Source organism: Microcaecilia unicolor, chromosome 1 (genome assembly GCF_901765095.1).
Source record: "Microcaecilia unicolor chromosome 1, aMicUni1.1, whole genome shotgun sequence".
In the NCBI taxonomy this organism is placed as follows: Eukaryota; Metazoa; Chordata; class Amphibia; order Gymnophiona; family Siphonopidae; genus Microcaecilia; species Microcaecilia unicolor.
In genome coordinates, this window is record NC_044031.1 from 390,885,901 (window position 1) to 390,907,503 (window position 21,603).

Below are 21,603 nucleotides of genomic sequence, written 5' to 3' on the forward strand. Positions count from 1 at the left end.
AACAAACAAACAAACAAACAAACAAACAGAGAAGAACAGAAACAGAAGTGCACACAGGCACCCTAAACAGAAGTGCCCATGGGCACACAGGCTATGAACAAAGCAACAAGAATCAAGGCAGAAGTGCCCAAAAGCACACAGACTAAGAACAAGGCAGAAGTGCTCACAAGCACACAGACTAACCTGGGGACCTTTGGCATTGCAAAGGCCCTGAATGAAGGTGCACCACTTCCTTATAAACAGGACAGAGGCAGGAAATACACAGAACCCAAAGTGAGGCTTGAAACACACAGGAAGTAGAAACCCTACACACTGGACACCAAAGTGAGGCTTGGAACACACAGGACAAGCACAACACTGCAGATAGAAGCCAGCTCATGAGCTGACCAGCAGAAATAAGGTGAGTCAAAGAGGAGTCACGGCCACAATAGTGAAACCTACCCATCTTAAAGGCAGCTGCTCTCCTGGCTGGAGGACTTAGCTGGCCATCAGGGAGGCTGCTCCTCTGGAATTGGCTGGTGAGCCCCTGTGAGCTCCTTAGCCTAGAGAATAACACGGGGACAAAGTCTGTCCCCGTCCCCATCCCATCACAGCATGTTCTGTCTCCATCCCTGTCCTGTCTGTCAACTCGATCAAAGACTCAACCACTTAATCAACCACGATTATCCATCTCCTGAATCGCACCTCCTCGATCTTGCTGATATCATCATCCAAACAATCCCTGAATCTCCAGAGTCACCGCCTGAACAACCACCAGTACTTGAACCTGCATTTGAGTGGCCATCCTCACCACCACCTCATCAGAGTCTCATCAGAATCCGCAACTTTGCAGCAGATTTGGAAGATTTGGAAGAATTGGCTCCGGGTGAACCTGGTTCTGTTCACTTCTCAACAGTACAGAATTTGAAGAGCAACATCGGTAAGCTGCTTGACATTCTACATTTGTATTTCCCCAATCAAGCCAGATAAATGCCACAAGTAGTTCCGCCGCTGTTCACTCCAGAGGAACTAATTCCCTTACGGACTATTTCTCTACATAAAGTTCCTATACCAATAGCACCTTTCCCTACCACTCCTGTGAAAGTTTTAATACCACCACCCTCTCCAGTTCTCCGTAGAGAACCAACAGCTGCCAACCTTGCTGCCCTTGACGATATCAAGGACCCAGATCCACCAGACCCACAGAACACTGGACTTTACCCTGTTGATAAGTGTGACTCTGAGCAGTTATCTGAAACCAATTCCCATTGGTCCAACGACTTTGACGGCACTTATTTGGAAGGTGACACCATTCCTGATGACACGGACGGAACCAGCACCCGTCCAAGTGTTGTCTCAGCAGCAGTAACGGTGCTACATCAGTACACCCTCTTCTTCTGCTTTCCATCTGCTCGATTGTTTGCTGTTGGACTCTTGTGTCTCATCCTACTTTGTATAGGTTTGGTGTTGTTTTTCACTACCCTGTTTACCTATACTGTGGACAGAAACCTTGCAGATCTTTGGTTCACACTTAGTACTTTTCCCACTGGTAACGTCACCTTACCCGTTGGAAACGCCACGGTACTTGCAACTACTTCGGTACTTGCAACTACCTCAGCAGTGCTTGCAACTACCCCAACAGTACTTGTTACTGCCTCGGTGTTTGCAACAACTCCAGTTCCAATAACTGCTACTTCAGACTACACAAAGCCCCACCAGTATACCACATTCACACGCTTGTTCAGACACACATCCTTTCAAACGGTCAATCAGATCAGTCCCATTGCCACCAGTAATCCTACCCCCTGGGCAGACACATCTGCCACAACAGACTTTTCAACTGGCAATCCTACAGTGCCTATTGAAGACTCTGCAACTACTCCTGTCCTCACTAATTCTCCTATTTTGCATACTACAAGTGTTGCCAATCATATCAGTAGCTCGGTCCATATTGTCCCCAATCGTACAACTACTTTTGAGGATAATATTACCTTGCCTAAATTGCGACCCACCCCTCCTCCTTATCCTTTGGTTCCTGATACTGACGTTCCTCCTCCCACGAATACTACCTTAGCCACTCCAGGTACCAGAGTCCCAGCTACTCGTCCTCCCAGATAGCTCCACACCCCAAGTAAATCTTCTTCTATATGTCCCGTGGAAGAGAATCTCCACCCTTGTCGCCTTTCAATTTAGGTGAACAGCTAATCCCTATACCTCCAGAATACCTTCTGGATCCTCGTGAATTATTATTTCCCCATTGGGACCCCGCTCCAGAAGACAATCCCAATTGGGATCCCCTTACTCGATATCAGACCCTGTGTGAACCTTTACTTGAGAATTGGACACTCGGCCCCAGTAGAACAGTTACTCACACTCTGGTATTATTCGGAGGAAGTTTGTGTCTACAAGTTGAACAGACCGACGATCTCCTAATAAGACCAGAAACTGGTGACGTAGTAGATTTTTGGTTATTCACATACGCCGTAATTGACACTGATTGGATACCTTTTCTGTTTCTCAGAGAGGTTGGATTGGGACCTTTGGAAATATATAGTCTCTTTGAAGTACCCGACCCCATTGAAAGAGGGGCTATTAGAGTTTACCCCCCATACCCAAGTCACACTTAATGATATATCAAGCCTTGATATATTTTGGAATACTGATTGTTGTGATAGCAGCTCTTGCTAAGACCCTAGGGATAATTTTGTTGCTCACCTTAATCATTAGCCGTCATTTACCCTTCGTACAATCTTGATACAGTGCTTGATCATGAAAACCACCAACATGAAGTGCTTAACCCTCCTGTTGTGTGTGCTCACCATGCCCATGATACAAGGAACACAGCATATAGTAAATTTTCTGCAACAATTTATGACCACTTATGAGATAACATTACCCACTACCAAGGACACAACCACAATAACCCTTGATGTATGTTCTTATACAATGTGTGGGGAACATCCTGTACAGCAATATTTGTCAGCTTTTGAGGTATACCTGTGTCCCTTCTCCAATTGCGGAAGTTGGGCACAAGTATGGTGGTATACAGGTTCATGGGTTCCCTACTCAGGTAGTGAGATTCCAGATCTCAAAAAGAGCATTTCCATCATGAAATTGCGAGTCACTGGCCTTTGTCAAATGACCAAATGTAATCAAGTGGCTATCACTTTCAGAGGCGTAACGGCTGTTACATACAGAACTTATTCCTTGGGAATTGATGCTACAGGAAGAGATCCCATTGGAAAATTCAAGATTGTTCCACCCCCAGCCCAACCTGACACGAATCCTTTGATGCCGACAAAGATCCCAGAAGTAAAGATTCCTTACCAGATCGTGCCAATTAATAATTCCAAAGATTTGGTGGCACTAGAAACAGGATTTGGAGAAACAAACCTGTGGCTCGAATGGGCACATTATACTACGAAGAGTTTGAATGTCTCTAATTGTTATTTTTGTTCCCATGCAAGAGCAGAACCAACTGTAGTTCCTTTCCCTTTAGATCTCCACAATGATCCAGATGGTTTTTGGTGTATGCTAGAGTTACTTCAGGTAACAACTGAAGTGAATAAGTCTTGTCAACATCTTGACGAGCACCACCCCTACTTACCCCCTCGGCTGAGGGTTCCACCCGCATTCAGGATTCCAGATATCATACATGTCTGGAACGACATGGGGTGAAAAATACACGGTTTCTGGGAAATTTGACCAATTGTAACACAACCCTAGAAAAAGGGACTCTGCGAAATCTAAATCTCACAGACTTTTCACAGGCGAGAGCAGATGTATGGTGGTATTGTGGAACTCGTACTATCCACCACACACTTCACAGGAGTTGGACAGGCAGATGTGCCTTAGTCAAATTGGTAATTCCAATCATTATAGCATCCTTGCTCCCTCCTCATAGCAGCTCTTCCTCACGAGTGAAGAGAAGTGCAATGCCTGGATCTTTTGATGATCGGGTCTATATAGATGCAATTGGAGTTCCAAGAGGGGTTCCTGATGAGTTCAAAGCCAGAAACCAAATAGCTGCAGGATTCGAATCAGTTTTCTTTTGGTGGGCTACGATAAATAAGAACTTAGACTGGATCAATTACATATATTACAACCAGCAGAGATTTGTCAATTATACCAGGGATGCAATTCAAGGAATTGCAGCGCAATTGGACGCCACTAGCCGGATGACGTTGGAAAACAGATTAGTACTTGACCAACTTCTGGCAGCAGAGGGCGGAGTGTGCCGGAAAATAGGTACACAGTGTTGCACCTTTATCCCCAACAATACTGCTCCAGATGGATCAATCACCAGAGCTTTGGAAGGCTTAACCTCACTGTCACAAGAGTTGGCAGAGAACTCTGGTGTTGACACATCCTGGACGGGTTGGTTGGATAAAGCTTTTGGTAAATGGAAGACATTTATCATTTCAGCAGCCACTACTATAATTATAGTGGTAGCGATTTTTGTATTAGTAGGATGTTGCATAATCCCTTGTGCTAGAGGCTTAGTAGAACGCTTAATTGAAACTGCAATAATGAAAAAGACGACCGCAGGACAATATGTTCTGTACGAAAATCTCCTTCCCAACACCACAGGAGATAACACTTTGGACTATCTCCCTCTGAGAAGGACCAATCGCTATGCAAGTGCTAGAGACACTAGAGAGATGTCTGCAACTGTATAATTAGGTAATAGCACACAGGGATACTATATAACCATACAAAGCTTTATAAGATGATGTGATACATGAGAAAAATGTATACTCAAGATATAATCAGTATATAACCAAAGATTTTATGATTAATAACAATATATACTCACTTAGGTAAGAATAAGTTAGAATCTGTATACTAAGGGGTTGGAAAAAGTATTGGTGTAAAAGAAATGACTGAAGTAGTGCCTATGTTATGATCTGTATCTCAGTAATTTGACCATATCAGGTTTTGTAATAGACTCTGCGGAACAACAGTTTTATAAGGATACCTTCTGGAATGGATGGTACCATGGTACTCAACCCTGGTGTCACCCTATGGGATAGGGTGAAGAGGGGAATGTTAATATGGATTGGAATTTGAGTGTCCACTGGAATAGTGGTAAGCCAGGTTACAGGACTTAGGTCAGCAGAGAAGCCTTGACTAGGCCTGATAACCTACTAATGGCATAAAAGTTGAGAACCTGCAAATGCAGGACTATATGATGAAGTCTTAATAAAACCTGAAACAAATTACAAATTGAATATAGCATATATGATGATAGAAGAATGGATAAAAATGGTTTGTAAAATCTAGCTTGTATAACATGGCACACAGGTCATAAGATTATATAAAAATAGATTATCTTTCATAAAGTCAAGATGTTCAGGGTGACGAATATGATATGAAGTTTTGAAATAGCAAAAGCAAGAGATGTTTACCGGAAAAAGACAGTTGGGTACAAATAGATGGACACCTGGGGCGGAAGAGAGATGTTTCAAAATGTTTCAAAATAACTAGAACAGGAAAGAGTTTGTACAAGACAAAAAGTACAAATGTACATCTGCCGGAAATATTGGCCAATAAGATGAAGAAATAGGTCCTGCCATAAGCATCTATTGAGATCTATGCCTATAAAAGAGCTAACATTCAGACAGAAAAGTTAGAAGTTTCCTGGACACTTGACCGACAGCAGAGCTCTGTGCATTTGAACCCAGATGTATGTATTGACCTGAAGACTTTCTCTTGGTAAGAATAAATAAGATTCTATTCCTGAAAACTATCTGTGTCTTTATTCCTACATACTATAAAATATATACCCTCTCCTTAGTATCTGATATATATATGTGGGAACATAAATGGCCCAGAATATACCTAGATCCAGAAAGCCAGAAAGCAGTGGTCATGGGAATCAGGTTTGAACTGCAGCTTCTGAGGCCTTCCCAGAACAGACCCCCATGGGATTGGAGGGAAACTGTAAAGAACCTTTTGGATGAACTTGAGATGTTTACTCTCCCATGTGGTACAGTCAACAAGGGGTCAAGGGAAGGGGGAAATTAAACATGTCCCAGCAGGTTTTGTCCCCATCCCTGCTCCGTACCCGCAGACTGTCTCCATCCCCACAGATTCTGTCCCCGTTCCTGCGGGCTCTGTCCTCATCTGAGGAAACCTCGATCACTAAGATTTTATATTTAAATCTTTGTATTAAAGTAAAAAAAGGAATATGCTGTGTAAATGTTGTTTATAAAATCACAAATAGAAAGCAATAACAAAGAGCAACTATAATAATCTCCACCACCACCACCCTCTACCTTCTAACCCCAACAATAGCTGATTTCTACTACCCTAAGGAACTCTAATCCACCCTGTTAAAATGTCCAGGGTTACAAAATACAACCCATTCTGTATGCCCTAGTGGAGGAGAACTATGCCCTATGAAGCACTATTATGATTTTTTAATCTGTGGATGAATAAGCAGCCATCAACGATCTCAGGATTCAGTCTAGCTCTCCTGTCTTCCACAGTCCTTCCTGCAATAGAAAATGTCGTGCTGGTAGCAGGGATGTACAGGATCCCCCATGCAACTGTTGCCAGTTGTGGCCAGCACTTTTGCTTGTTTTTCCAAAAAATGAAACGTCAACTGTATTACTCGAACATAAATAACTGTCCAATTCTTTTAAAACTCTCTCCTCTGTTTTTGTCTTTTCAGACTATGTCCACTCAGATTTCATCCACTTGCTCTACTCTTTTTTTCATTTTTTTATCCCCTTATCAACTTTCTCTCTCCTTCTCTTATCCTCTAGCTAGCTTCTCACATTTTCCTCTCTCACTCATTTCAGTCTCCTATTCCCTTTTATCCTTCATCTACTCCCCATTACATTTCTTTCCTCTGTACTCACTATTCTCCTTAAAAACACACCCATGGCTGCTCCCACATGAATCCACCATTTCTAGCATCTTCCCTCCTTATCCCTCTAACCCAACCCTTTTAACCCAGATTCCCTCTTCTGCCCCTTCCCCCTTCTGTCCAAGTCCATATCTCCCTCCCCCCTGCCATATATAGAATCTCTCCTTAAATGTTTACGTTTACAGAGATAAAATAGGTTGCTTTTATAAATAACAGAAAAATGTTATAATACTGCTCAGTACTACCTTATCCCCACTCAGCTACTTCCTCATGCCACCTAGCTGGCAAAAATTTCTGGTGAGAACACTGTATGAAACATTCCGAAATAAATAATTAGATGCTGTAATAATTTTTTTTTCTTCCAAGATCTCAAATATATCAATGACTGTTAGGAGAGGAAGTAAAAATGTAAAAAAGGAGAAGGGTACCCTATAAAATATAATAGCGTCATGTCCAGGCTTGTGCAACTCAATAAGTTGCACAATTTTATGCTTGTGAGAAGCAGCTCCTAAGTCAGATACTCTCTTCCTTTTCTTATCCCTTTTAACCATCTGTACCCATCAGAGGGACCCCTTATAAACAGAAGAGCCAGGCTGGCCCAATACACCTTTTTTATGTAATTGAGCCTCTGTGGGAAATAAGGACTGTGGGCTAGATGCATCAACCAAACGTTAAAAAAATCTAAATCGTAAAAGTGCTTAACGAATTTGAAACAACAAAGAATGCACAAAAAAAACAGCTCAGAAATGTTCGGTGCGGTATTGAAAAGTACAATGTATCATCCCCGTCGTTAATTTGCCCCTTAAGCATGCGCAGATCTGAGCATGCCACAAACGTATTAAACCTACGTAGGTTGCTTACGTCAGACTGGGGAGTGCTAGATCAGAGAGCATAAAGGCTTGCAGGTCCCAGACCTAGCAGGAGAGTGCAGTTGAAGATGACTCTAAAAAGAACGACCCTCGTAAACCCCCTTTTGTAACAAAAGACCTCTTTCACTGTGATGGAACAAGAAGGGAGGGGGAAGGGGCAGCTTGTTTACAGTACTGGGAAATTGGCTTCAGGGGATAGCAGAGAGTGTTAATTTTCAAAGCTGTGGGAGAAGGAGAGAGAGACAGGATTTTTAAGCTGCAGGGAGAAGTGGGGAGCAGTGTCTGTATGATCTGCGGGGGGGGGGGGGGGGGGGGGGGGGGGGGAAGCCGTCCATACAGGACGCCTCTGACAAGCGCCTTTGCCCTCTCCCGATCCTTTTTTGAGGTATGTTTAGTTTTGTAGTGATGCAGGGGGGAGCGGAGAGCCATGTGTTTGTATCTCACTTTTCTTTTTAAACATGCCGGCTTGGATTTTTATGGTGCAGGGGGCAGCGGGGAGATGACAGCTCAGGCCTTAACGACAGGTCTGAGCTCACGTAAAATTTCTGACGGTAAATGATTCGTTGCAATCGTCGGTATGGTTCATGCATTCTGAATTGTCCACATTTCAATGGTAGTTTCTCGTTTGCATTCCGTTTTCGTTAGCTGCTTGCTTCGTAGGAAAAAGGCCTTTAATACATGCAATGGTTAGGAATTTCCTTCGTTAAAGGGTTGTTAGAGGGTCGTAAAGGTTTAGTGCATCTAGCCCTGTGTTTGAACTGGGTGCAATCCAGCTCCAAGTACTTCTCTTTCAGTTCCATTGTGCCGAATTTCATGTATTATTTTACCCTTTCTTTTCCAAATGCACACATTGAACGAGGTACAGGTAGTCTATGAAGATAAATACATTTTCTACAAAGAGGAAGATTCTGGAGTCCCTAGTCTGCAGGTGCAGTGCGAGGTAACACAGGTTGGGTCTGCCTATTCTTCATGTTCTCCTGTGTTTTGGAAGAAAAATATAAAAAGGGACTGTTTTCTATCTTGCTTCCTCCACCAAAAAAAAAAAAAAAATCACCTCCCAAGGAGTCCATCTGAAAGAAGGACTACAGTAGAGAATGACTCGGGGATAAAGTTTTTCCCCATCCCCATGGGCTCTGTCTTCTTCCCAGTGTCATTGTCTAGTCAGAAACAGGTATAAAGAGGGAATGAAACAAGACAGGAGGAGAGAGGAGAAATAACACATGGACAGTGGCTGCTGGAAACAGAATTAGAAGACAGGAAAACAGAAGAGAAACTGGGACCAATGTGATGGAAAAATAAAATGCCTAGACACAAAGGTACAAAAAAGTGTTTTTATATTTTGAATTTATTAACTGTTTATTTCTCCAAGGACGAACAGGGTTATCTGTTCTCACAAGTGGGTGACGCTGACCTGCGTTGCCCAGTCCAGGACTTATGATTTGTATAAGTAAGGCTTTGTGGAATGCGAGACACGCTCCACCTCCTTTTGGCGATTTTTTTTGTCTGTTCCCGTTTGTGGAGCTTTTTTTTTTTGTCCATTTCCTTTATCTTCTAGTTTGATGTTGCCCGGTTTTAAGTTTCCTTTCTTTTCAGTCGTCATTCAGCCGTTTTAAGACTTGACTTCGGCCGGGATTTTTCCCTTCCTTTTTGCCATCCCCTGCCCCTTTTTCGGGCAGCATTGCTTCATTTAATTTAGCTGAAGGTTTTCCTTCCATGTACACGAATGTTCCCAGTGGCTATAAGCGTTGTATCCAGTGCAATCGGATGACCTCTGGGATAGACACCCATTCTTGATGTCTTCAGTGTCTCGGGGCTGACCATAGCCTGTCTGTGTTCTCTGCCTTCGCATGAAGAAGAGGTCCCAGGTTTCCAGAGAGACTCAACGAGAGAAGATTGATTTTTGGAGCTAAGTCCGGTTCCTTGACATTGGCATCAGTGTTGAGCATCGCACCGGTATCAGGAGCATCTGTAAACATGGCTGCTTTTAGACCCTTGGACACTGAAAGCAGTGAAGTATCGAATGGGTCTCTACTTGCCTTGAGGTCTCCTGCTGTGCAGAGCACCCTGGACCATCCATTGTCAAACCAGACCCTGAGGCGATGTGTGACTTCGACATCCTCATCAGCACCGAGGAGGCTCGATGACCAAGAAGCATCGACATCAATCGTCCTCGACACATAGTGCTAGGAGCGAAGGATTCGGCACCCGAGAAGCGTTGGTGCTGGGAGGATCACTCCCCCTCCATATATGAGGTGCCGATGTGTAGGTCTCCTAGCAGCCAAGAGCCAGCTCCCATATCGACCTTGGCAGTTCTGCAGCCTGCACCTCCACCAACACCCCCGTCTTTCCGGTGTCAGCCCTCGATGAGTGCAATCGGGCCTTCCTCTGTGAGCTGTTCGATGGCCTTCTCCAATGCTGTGCATTGGCAGCGGGGGTGCTTGTACCTACCCTGCCTCCCGTTGCAGTCCCACCTGGCCCTCAGCCTGCAGTGAGGCCTTCCACACCGACGCCACATGCGCCACTGGTGTTGACTGCCACCCAAGCCAGCACTCCTTCAACGTCATCAGAGGAAACTTTGCTGGAGGCGATGCAGGAACCAACTTCTCAATGCTGTTCTTGGGGACATGGCTCCTTCACGTCGAGGCAGGTTCGGTCTCAACACTCCCACCAGCAGGTATTGTCCGACACTGAAGAGGGGCGCTCATGGGATTCAGAGGAGGATCCAAGGTACTTTTCTTCGTATGAGTCCTATGGAATTCCCTCCGAAACCTCCCCTCCCCTTCTTTTGTCAAGGAAATGGCTGACGCTATTCCATTTCCTTTGGAAGTGGAGGACAAGCCGAGGGCCAAGATGCTTGAGGTCCTGGACTACACGTCTCCTCCTAGGGAGGCTGTGACTGTCCCTCTCCACGAGGTACTCCATGATGTCCTTGTTAAGAATTGGGAGTCCCCTCTGTCGGTCCTGGTCATTCCCAAGAAGATCAATACTATGTACCAGATCCACAGTACACCTGGTTTTGATAAGCCTCAGTTGCCTCACAATTCCATGGTGGTGAAATCCGCCCCCAAGAGAGTCAGGATTTCCAGGGACTATGTCTTGGCGCCCCCAGGCTTCAATGCTCATCTCCCAAATACAATCCCTACCAGCTCTTCACGAGCTTCTACTTGAAACTCAGTGCGCAAGTGGTCGACCTGGCAGTCACTTCGCCAGTTGGTCAAGCAGCAGAAGGCATGTCGAAAGTACTTGAACCAGGGGCACTTACGACACTTTTGAAGTGGCATCCAGGATCTCTGCCCAGAGTATACCAATGCACAGACTCTCATGATTGTGTGTTTCCGTCTTGGAACATTTTGTTCAGCAGAAGTTGGCGTGTGCCCCATACCAGAGGGATAACTTTTTTGGAGAGAAGGTTGAGGTCACAGACCAAATCAAAAAAACATACTGATACCATCTCTTCTCTCTCCTGCCAGGCGCCTTCTGCATCTGCCTCTTCTGCCAGGAGGAGTCCCTATTACTATCAAAGGCATAGGTACAAACCCTCGGCTTGCCAGTCTGCTCAGGATCAGCCCAAACGCACTTGTTCATGTGAACAGTGTGCGCCAAAGATCCCTACTGCTTCCCAGGCAAAGTAAGGGACACGTTTTTGACTGGCTCTACAGAGCATAGCCACAGTAAAAGTGTCCGTCCCGGACAGCTTGCTGGTCAGGGAGAAGCTGATATTTTTTTCAAGAAAGTGGGCCCTTATAACCTCCGACCGGTGGATTCGTCAAATAGTCCGTCTCAGATATGCACTCAATTGGTATCTAAAACCTCAAAATTGCCCACCGAGAGCTCATCTGTTCAGCTCTCAGCACAGGAGGGTACTTGCAGAGGAACTCTCAACCATTCTGAAGGCCCATGCGGTTGAGCCCGTTCCACCAGGGGAGGAAGGGCAGGGATTCTATTTCAGGTACTTCCTTGTGCAAAAGAAAACATGGATGGAGGGGGGCGGGGGGGGGGGGGAGATACATCAGACCTAAGAGCCCTGAACAAATTCCTACTCCGAGAAAAGTTCAGGATGGTTTCCCTGGGCACCCTACTCCCAATGATTCAGGAAAATGATTGGCTATGCTCTCTGGACTTAAAGGATGCATATACTCACATCTCAATACTTCCAGTCCACTAGAAGCATCTTCGATTTTGACTGGGAACACATCACTTTCAGTACCACGGGTTGCCTTTTGGCCTTGCGTCAACTCCCAGGTACAAAGTTGCATACGGACAGGAATGCAACCTGTCCGTTCCCGTGGGGAATCTAACCCGTCCCCGTGGGAATCTAGCCTGTCCCAAACGCTAGTAATCTCCTCCATCCCAGCTCCTGGCCCGCCAAGCCCATGCCGTGTCGCAGTCACCTTGCCCCCCCCCCCCCCCGATAAATCCAGATTCTATAAGCAGTAAAAATACTAGTAAAAGTAACATAAATCATTTTCTTCCGTACTCTAAGACAGCAGATGTACAGATCAGCACAGAACCCAAAGCAGTCCAAATTCCAAACAAGTCAGAAACAACACAATTTATACCTAATTGTTCAACCACCCTTAGGATTCCCCTTTGGAATTAAAAACCAAAACCATGTACATGTAAGGACTGGATAAATTAAAGTTTAAAGCAAATGCCCTTAATATGTAATACTTGATGCAGTATTCACATAGCAAGCAGCCTGAGGCAACAGATTTATTTTCTACTGAACATAATTAACTTTGTATGAACTTGGCGGCCAATAGTGTTCTGAACTGGACAATGTTGGCACATTTAGACTGATGCTGGATGAAGGTTATGCATGAAGAAAGCTCTTCTTTAATTATTCAATAACTTTCTGTGAAAAAGAAGTAATAAAAAAAGGCAAATGCATTTTTATAATATACCACTGCAATTGATAAAACAAAAGGATCAAGTTCCCAAATGCCATATTTTTCTTTTGTTGTAGACACAGGGGGAAAAAAAGATTTTAAATGATCCTAGGTTTCAACTTAATTCATGTTTAATGTGGGATATAAATGTCACAAATAAGTAACTAGATAGATAGAAACTCTGAATGTTGAGCATCTGATTCTCATAAAGTGTTGCATGTTTTAGTGGCCCTTTATCAGGAGAAAAAAAAAATCTCTGCACGAATTAGGGTGTCCCTTTAACCAGCCCCTCCAAATAACACACTGATTACGATTTATAACAAATTACTACGCTACCTATGAAAAAGTTATTCCGTCATTATACTTCTGTACACCCGTACGCTGGACAAGCCAGCATGTTTAAAAATATAAGGGAGATTAAACAAAAATGCCACCAACAAAGAACGACAACATGGATGCATCAGCTCATAGGTTCGTTCGCTTGAATGTACGACAATGACAGCGGCACGAGCCAGACTCACCCTTTTACCTTCCTGACTCCATCCATCCACCTCCCCTCCGACCCTGGGTGCCCTCCCGGCACATAGCTCGAGGCAGCCTGGTGGTCTAATGGCTTCTTCATGGCAAGAAGGATCCCCACTCTTTCTTGCCTGGTACCGGGGTGCAGATCCTCTCCTTTCTGCTTTTTTAACATGACTGTCGATATTTCCAGCGGCAGCCTCGCAAGGCTTCCGTGGAAGTCTCGCAAGGCCGCTGCTGGAAGTCTCGGCAGCCATGTTAAAAGAGTAGAGAGGAGAGGATCAGCGCCGCAGCAGTGGGCAGGAAAGAGTAGGAATCTTTCCTGCCCCACAGAAGCTATTAGACCACCCGGGTAACTCAAGGTATGTGCCCGGAGGGCACCCTATGCTCAGGGGAGGGAAGGCATTTTCGCGGGGATCCTAGGTCCATCCCCACGGGATCCCCGCAGACATGGAGTTACCCACTGGAATCCTGCTATCCCAATTCCCATACAGCCCTCTTTTGGAAGCCTTCTGCTGCAATTTTAGTGACATGTTTAGTTTATTGGTCCATTTGCTACAGTACCTTTCACAATGCTCCTTTTCTGAAATCACTGAAGAGGAAACTATACATCTTCTTTCCTCCTCGAAACTACCTACCTGTTCCTCTGATCCTATTCCCACACATCTACTTAACACTATCTCTCCTACTGTCATCCCGTTTATCTGTCATATCCGTAGTACAAAAAAAACAGAAGAAACCAGTCTTCGCAAGGAAATCAACAAGAAACAAAACAGCGAAGATGACTAACAAAAACAAAAAATATATATTAAAAACGTCAAAATTTGAAATTAATCATAAAATATGTATTAAAAAAAATAAATTCATCAAAATCAAAAATTACATAGAAAAGACGACACTTTGGATGTAAAAATGAAGAATCAACTTTATTAGCCAAACGGTAGCAGGGAGAAAGGGACTCGACACAGCTGTGTTTCGGCCGTACTGGCCTGCGTCAGGAGTCTTCTCTGCCGTATGTTGATTATTAATTCTATCCAAATGTGAAAACAATATATGTGTCTTACCAATAAATTGAAGCTACAGTGCTCCATTACACTCGAAACAGAGTTGAGCGGAGAAAATTGGAGCAGCGTCTCTGATCTGTGCTATCAAACCGAACTAGTATTTTTTACAAGTCCCATTCCCTTTAGGCTCCTGCCAGGCCATAAAATTATGCTTATATTCCCAATCTTGCACAAATAGCTGCTTAAGAATAGTCAAATAGTAGCCTAGACTCGTAAAACCAAAGAAATAACCTTACAGTAAACAAAAAAAAATTACAGTAAAAAAACCTGAAAAGGCAGCTTTTAACTTTTTCCTAAAATATTACTTGGTACCTGTTAAGTACAGGAATATCTTTGGTAAGAGAGTTCCAAAGAAAAGAACAAAACAGGAAAGGTACAGCACCAGTTTGTAAAACAAACAGTTTATGGAAAACATTTTTCTGCCCAAACGGCAAAATACATGACAAAAAAGATCAAATAATAAAAAATATATATATATTCCACTCACCCCTCAACCTAAATGTGAATACAGGTACTGTCAGGACACCACTAACATTTCAGAAACTCCGTGCTGACTGTACTCTGGTTTCTAATAATTCACGTGGAAGCGTATGCGTACAAGCAGTCTACTGCTTCCTGGAAGTTTTTTTTTATATATATACAGTTTCGCTGAGTCTGGAAATTCCACTACGGAAGGGAGACGGGGAAGAAGAAAAAGCGATACGCTAATACGGAAGCAAAACAGGCACACTACACAACACCCCCAACATACGTGAAAACACAGGCAGCCGCGCGCACTGCACGCACGCGCCTCTCCTGTAGTTTAGCTGCCTGTAATCCTCCGAGTCCTACCCCGGTCGATTTTTGACGTAACTTCCTGTTTAGGAACAGGTCATTCACGGATCTGAGCCTCAGTCAGATTCTGAGGGAAGGCCGCGGGCAACTTTTCAGTACCGTTGCCGCGCCTGCAGGAGCAAAGAGGATTTTATTTTAGTAAAATAGATATGTGTGGGGGTGGGGAAAATAACCGGATTGGAAGAGGAGGGAACAGAGCCGACTGAATGGGAGGGTCAAGGGAAAGAGAGATGCCGAACCGTGGGCGGAGAGAGAGATGGGCAAGATGACGTCACGGGCTCGACGTTTAGTTTATTGCTCTTTTAATGCCGGCGCACTGGACACTGACTGTGCTCAACGGATTGGTGCACAACAGCAGGCCTTCTGAACCTTTCGGGCCCCAAGCACGGGCCTACTTGGCTTATCTTTTTATCCGGCTCTAGGAAAACGATCGCTAGAGCTGTTGCCACAACACAGATAGCTCTCGGCACTTATAGCCGTGCGATTTAGATTCACGTTTTACCGGAACCCTTCTTAGAGAGTGTATGACGGGCGTCTCACTCGGGGCAATGAGCTGGAGGCGCCTGGATTTAATGAGTAGCACTGTGCCGGGACAGTTCGATGATGCGGAATCTGAGGACAGGTAATCCACCATCTCGCCTTTATTCTGCACAGTGTGTACATACACAGTGGCAGCTCATGATATGTATTATAACTACATAAGTACATAAGTAATGTCTCACTGGGAAAAGACCAAGGGTCCATCGAGCCCAGCATCCTGTCCACGACAGCGGCCAATCCAGGCCAAGGGCACCTGGCAAGCTTCCCAAACGTACAAACATTCTATACATGTTAGGCCTGATCCACGAATCCCCTGGGAAAGTAATCAAGTGACTGTTCCCGTGCAGCTCCTTTTTTCTTTTTGTGCAGTCTTTTTGCTTATAACCAGATTTACAAGGAAGAAGGAGGCAAATCACAATTTCTCAGTGTTGTTCTCAGGAATTACTATTGTGATACTAATACACTGAAGTACAGGAAGAGTATACCAACTTTTACACACTTGTTTTTGAATCTTATGATGTAGGGGAGAACTTCACCATTTCGATTTTCCCCTCGGTTTGGTTTTCTTCCTCCATTATTAACACCCATTCCCTTGTGTAAATTGCTTGTGTTCATTTTCCTTTATCATCTCAATTAAAACTTTGCCTCACTGAACTGTCTTGCTTGCCCAGTGCTGCTTGTAGAAACTATTATAAAGAACAAAATTGGTACACCCAGAGGCATGGTTTAATGGGATTTAGCCAAGCAAAGCCTCATACTGATCTGCAACTTTTTTTTGTTTTAAGCAGTGGTAAAAATAAGCTAATATAGAGACTCATTTTCAAAGTACTGTACATATGTTACTATCAGGCTCATTTTCAAAGCACTTAGCCTCCCAAAGTTCCATAGAAACCTATGGAACTTAGCCTCCCAAAGTGCTTTGAAAATATGCCTCTATGTAACTTTGTAAAGTCTATGTAATTTGAAAATAAGCATCGTAGTGTATCTGGTGTTTTCAGAAAGTGTTCAACAAAGATAGCATTGCTGCATATAAAAAAAAGGTTTGGATGAATGCCAGAAGAAAGCCCATTATATTAAGGTCTGGAGAAAGCCACTGCGTATCCGTGGGGATAAGAAGCATGGAGTCTAGTTATTTTTATTCCTGGGGGAATTTTGCACAACAATTTTTAAAAATATGTGCACAATATTTAAAAATTCTGCATATGGGCGCTTTTACTGGGTACGTTCATCTCTAGGGATGACCACGTTTGGTGATTTTGGACGTCCCTGACGGTATTTTTGAGGTGAGGGATGGATGTCCATCTTGTTTTGAGAATGTGGGTTTCCCCGCCCCTGGATCGGGACGTTTTGCGGGCACATCCCTTTCGAAAATGCCCCTCCACATCACTATCAGGCTCATTTTCAAAAGAGAAAAACATCTAAAAAGTGGCATAAAGCGGCATTTGGATGTTTTTATCACAAAAAAATTATAGCTATGTCACCATGTTGGGAGTCACCGACCAAGAAAGGTATCTAGGTGTTGTCGTCGATGATACATTGAAACCTTCTCAGTGTGCTGCTGCGGCTAAGAAAGCAAATAGAATGTTATGTACTATTAGGAAAGGAATGGAAAACAAAAATGAGGACGTTATAATGCCTTTGTATCGCTCCCTGGTGCGACCGCACCTCGAATATTGTGTTCAATTCTGGTTGCTGCATCTCAAAAAAGATACAGTGGAATTAGAAAAGGTGCAGAGAAGGGCGACAAAAATGATAAAGGGGATGGGATGACTTCCCTATGAGGTAAGGCTAAAGCGCCTGAGTCTCTTCAGCTTGGAGAAAAGGCGGCTGAGGGAAGATATGATAGAGGTCTATAAAATAATGAGTGGAGTGGAGTTGAACGGGTAGACGTGAAGCTTCTGTTTACGCTTTCCAAAAATGCTAGGACTAGGGGGCATGTGATGAAGCTACAAAATAGTAAATGTAAAACGAATCACAGAAAATGTTTCTTCACTCAATGTGTAATTCAACTCTGGAATTCGTTGCCAGAAAATGTGGTAAAGGCATTTAGCTTAGCAGAGTTTAAAAAAGGTTTGGCCGGCTTTCTTAAAGAAAAATCCATAGACCATTATTAAATTGGGGAAAATATTTCTGGGATAAGCAGCTTAAAATGTTTTGTACTTTTTTGGGGATCTTGCCAGGTATTTGTGACCTAGATTGGCCACTGTTGGAAACAGGATGCTGGGCTTGATGGACCTTTGGTCTGTCCCAGTATGGCAATACTTATGTAAGCTTATGTACTAAAGTTTAGTGTATGCTAATGGACATTAGTGTGTGTTAAGTACCATGTGGCCCATAGGTATAAAATAGAACATGCAGCATTTAGTGCGCTATGCTTTAGTAAAAGGGCCCAAAGTGTGCAGAATTTTTAAATATTGTGCACACTTTTCAAAATTGTTATGCAGATTTCAGAATGTGTCTTTTAAGTAGAATTCCCCTAGGAATAAAAATAGCTAGATTCCATGCTGCTTACCCCCACGGATATGCAGTGGGGGACAATGGGGGTCACGAGCCACATTCATTGTGGGTATCTTCTGTTACCTGTAGGGGGAAGCAGAATGGGAGATAAGGGTGTGTATAGGCTGGTCTGCTGCCCTTGTGGGGAGGGGAGGGAGGAACGTGCAGACACCTAGAGGTAGGGAGTGTGTAGATGGTTGAGGAGAGGGAACGCTGTAGCACTTACCTAGGAGCCAGCTTCCAGTGATCCCTCGGTCAAACCTCCGGTAGATCACAGGATGCTGGAGGATATAGGAGTCATAGGTTGAGCTTGGGTATCGTGGACACACGTCCACAATCTCACCCTGAGCATCACACACAATTTGCATATTAATGGAGTGGAAGGCTTTGCAATTTCAGTAGGTGGCCTCATATGCGTAGGGGGGGGGGGGGGGGGGGGTTGAGTGTGATGTGTGTGCAGTCGATGAGGCTTATGACCGAGGAGAAGTGGTTCGTGGTGTAAAACTCTGCCATGTTGTTTTGGAGGGCCTGGTGGGTAGTGGGGAAGTTGATGTAGTTGGAGGTGTTGGTGAGGAAGGCATGGAGGAACTGGGTGAGGCAGTTTGAGATGAGGGGCTGTGTGAGACCCACGTTCCACAGACTGGAATGTGCCAGTGGCTAGAAATGCAACGGAGGTAGTGACCTTGAGGTGGACGGGAATGGGATTGTTTCTGTGTGTCCTGGGCTGGAGGAGGCATTGGAGCTGCTCACAGAAGTACTGTATGGCAACCCTATCAAAACGGTACCTATGAAGGCATTGCTGGTCAGTAAGGTCCAGGAAACAGGTACAGGACTGAAGTATTCTGGGATGTGAGTATCTCCTGCGGGACCTCCCCTCTAAACTCTCCATCATTGCCAAACCCACCAGTGCATACGGTGCATCCATATCCCACCACCACAGGTGCAACCCACTAACCCCAGACACACCGCTGTTCACACCTCTACCTACTAACCTAGTGACACCCAGCATCCACAGACACCACCCAGCAATTGCTGTACCACCAGCGCAGCCCCTACACACACACACGCAGCAGCAGCAGCAATCACTCACTCTCCCACCACCAACGAACAATACAGTCACACACAGCACCAGAAGCACACAGCAATCACCCTCAGTAACAGCAAACACTCGGGCCACACCTACTAAGCACTCACTCTCCTAGCTGCAACCATACGTCTTCACACACATAGTAGCAGCACACAGGACAACAGACCAACAAGGAAAGACAGAAGCCAAATGGGTAGGGGGCTATAATGATGTGTGTGGTCTGTGGGACAGTGATTGTTGTGGAGGGGGGAGACAGGATACAGAGGAAGGGGTGGTTGTGGCTGAGCAGGTGAGAAAAGAGGCAAGTCAGAGAATGTAAGGGTGAGAAGGTTCAGGCTAGGGCAATTAGACAAACGGTAAGAAAGCACTCAGCAACTCTTTCTCAATAACCAACACTCTTAGTTTTCCACTCTCTCACTCCACAAAATTGAAAATGGGTCAAAAAAGAAGTTAGCTCTTAGACCTGCTTTAAAAGCATCCAGGGTTAATTGTGGACGTTTTTCTTCTTGTCAGTAAGAAATCATTTTGCTATCTGTTATGGACTGGAAACATACATTCTGTAAGACCGCCCACATCACGCCTGCAAAATGCCCTCTCGGGGAATGTTTAGTTCTGGAGGATCACCGTGAATGCGAAGGACCGTATTCCACAATGTCAACAAATACCAACAAAAGAAGTAGTGTGACCAGCAGGGCTCTTTCCGTAAAGAATCAGGATGAGGAATATACGAATAAAACCTTTATTCTTCAGGACCCAACATATCACTTTGTTGGTGTGAATCCTATATCAGGGGTCTGTACACAAAATCACTGAAGTATAGGAAAATGTAATCACTGGAAAACAGTCTTGATAAAGACGTGATCCAAGAAAGTAGGGTCCGTGTATAACGCACAAAATCAGCATGCTTAGTTTTGGACATACTGGCATTTTAGACTGGTTTTTGTTCTTTCTTTTGATTATATGCATTGGATATTATTCTGTGAGAAAGATGTATAAACTGCCTTTTATGCCACTTTTGGATGTTTTTCTCATCAAAAATGAGCCCTTATGTAACTTTGTAGGCCTAAGGTAATTTATGGAACTTTATAAGTCAGTGCTTTGAAAATACGCCTCCACCTAACTTTTTGTAAATCTGTGCTTTGAAAATGAGCACCATAATCTGCTTTATGTGCTCAAGAACAGAGAATTCTTAAATTGGAGCAAGAACGTATACAAGTTACAGATGATTTGTGTCAAAAGAAAAATAATTATTAAGAATCTTAAGTCAACTATAACTAAGGATTTGACTGCATTAAGGTTTAAGACGGAAACTTTAGAAAACATGACTCGTTCTAACTTGTTCTGAATTTTCCTAAATCCTCTATTGTTCCTCATAAAGAGATGTTTAATAAGTATTTCCTCCACGACCCTCCAGACCGGTCAAGACGCGTGGGTTATGTCCTCCTACCAGCAGAGGGAGACTGAGAAACACTGAGCTTTTGAATACTGTATATATAACCTGTGCAGTACATCCACTAGCCAGTATTTTCTCAGTCTCAGCAGAGGTAGATGGACAGCCTGTGCAGTCTTCAATAGTCTGGTGAGGTAGTTTAATTATTCAGTTAAGGGGATTTTCTCTTATTGCCAAATTTATTGGTTTTGACTATTCCCTGTACGTGTGTTAAAAAAAAAAAAAAAAAAAAAAAGTGCTTTGGGGCCCTGGGTCCGGTGGGGCCCAGTTTTCCCCCCCTGGGGTGTCACACCTGTGTGCAGGTCCCTCCCCCTGTGCTGCTCTCTTTGGAGACTCTGGCAGCTTTGTGCCTCGGCTGCTTTTCTAATATTGTAGCCTTGAGAGCCCCTCACTCCTCAGCTGCCAAAATTTGGGTGATGTCTCTTTAAGAGCTATCTGAAGTTTTTCCTTCATAGGAACGGGCGGCAGGTCCGTTCACTGTTAATAGCGAGTGAGAGCAGTGCGAGTGCCTGTGCTGGGGAAGCGGTGAGTGAGAGATTTCTTTTGGCGCCATTTTGCACAGCGTGTGGGGAGCTTCGGGGCCATGACAGGCAAACTCCTTCGCTGTCGCGCGTGCTCGCGCCGAGGAGTAGAAGCTCCGGGAGGTCAGTGCCGGTTGTGCGGCGACCCGAAGCAGACCTCGCCGATGGCGGCTCCCCCGGTATTGAGTGCGGAAGTCCCAGCGAGTACGGGGGTCTCGGGGGCGGCAGGAGCATCGGCAGGGACTATGTCGGCGAATTTAGTTTTGGCGGGAACGTCCGCCATTTTGGATTCCGCGCGTCCCGCGGAATCAGCTGTTTTTGGCCCTGCTGCTCCCGGATCGGTACAGAAGGGGGTGCCTGAGGGTACAGGAGGCGTTTGCTTTCCTCCGGATTTTGTTTGGACCCTCTATCAAGCCTGGAAAGCGGGACCCACACCGTTAGGGGAGGGGCCTAGTTCGGCAGTGCCTAAGAGGCCTCGTTT

At 44.6% G+C, this 21,603-nt stretch overlaps 2 protein-coding genes across 2 annotated transcripts in view; one reads left to right on the plus strand and one right to left on the minus strand.

Annotated features, from left to right (window-relative positions):
- The window catches only part of LOC115482196 (receptor-interacting serine/threonine-protein kinase 1-like), a 55,513-nt gene extending 40,622 nt beyond the window's left edge, over positions 1 to 14,891 (minus strand). Inside the window, exon 1 of the mRNA XM_030221846.1 lies at positions 14,682 to 14,891. The gene's annotated coding sequence lies outside the window, so the exon portion shown is untranslated. The remainder of the gene's footprint in view (positions 1 to 14,681) is intronic.
- A 177-nt stretch (positions 14,892 to 15,068) lies between these two features.
- LOC115475198 (serine/threonine-protein kinase RIO1-like) overlaps positions 15,069 to 21,603 on the plus strand; it is a 160,172-nt gene continuing 153,637 nt past the window's right edge. Inside the window, exon 1 of the mRNA XM_030210943.1 lies at positions 15,069 to 15,650. Within this exon, the coding sequence (XP_030066803.1) occupies positions 15,553 to 15,650 (98 nt within the window). The 5' untranslated portion in view covers positions 15,069 to 15,552. The remainder of the gene's footprint in view (positions 15,651 to 21,603) is intronic.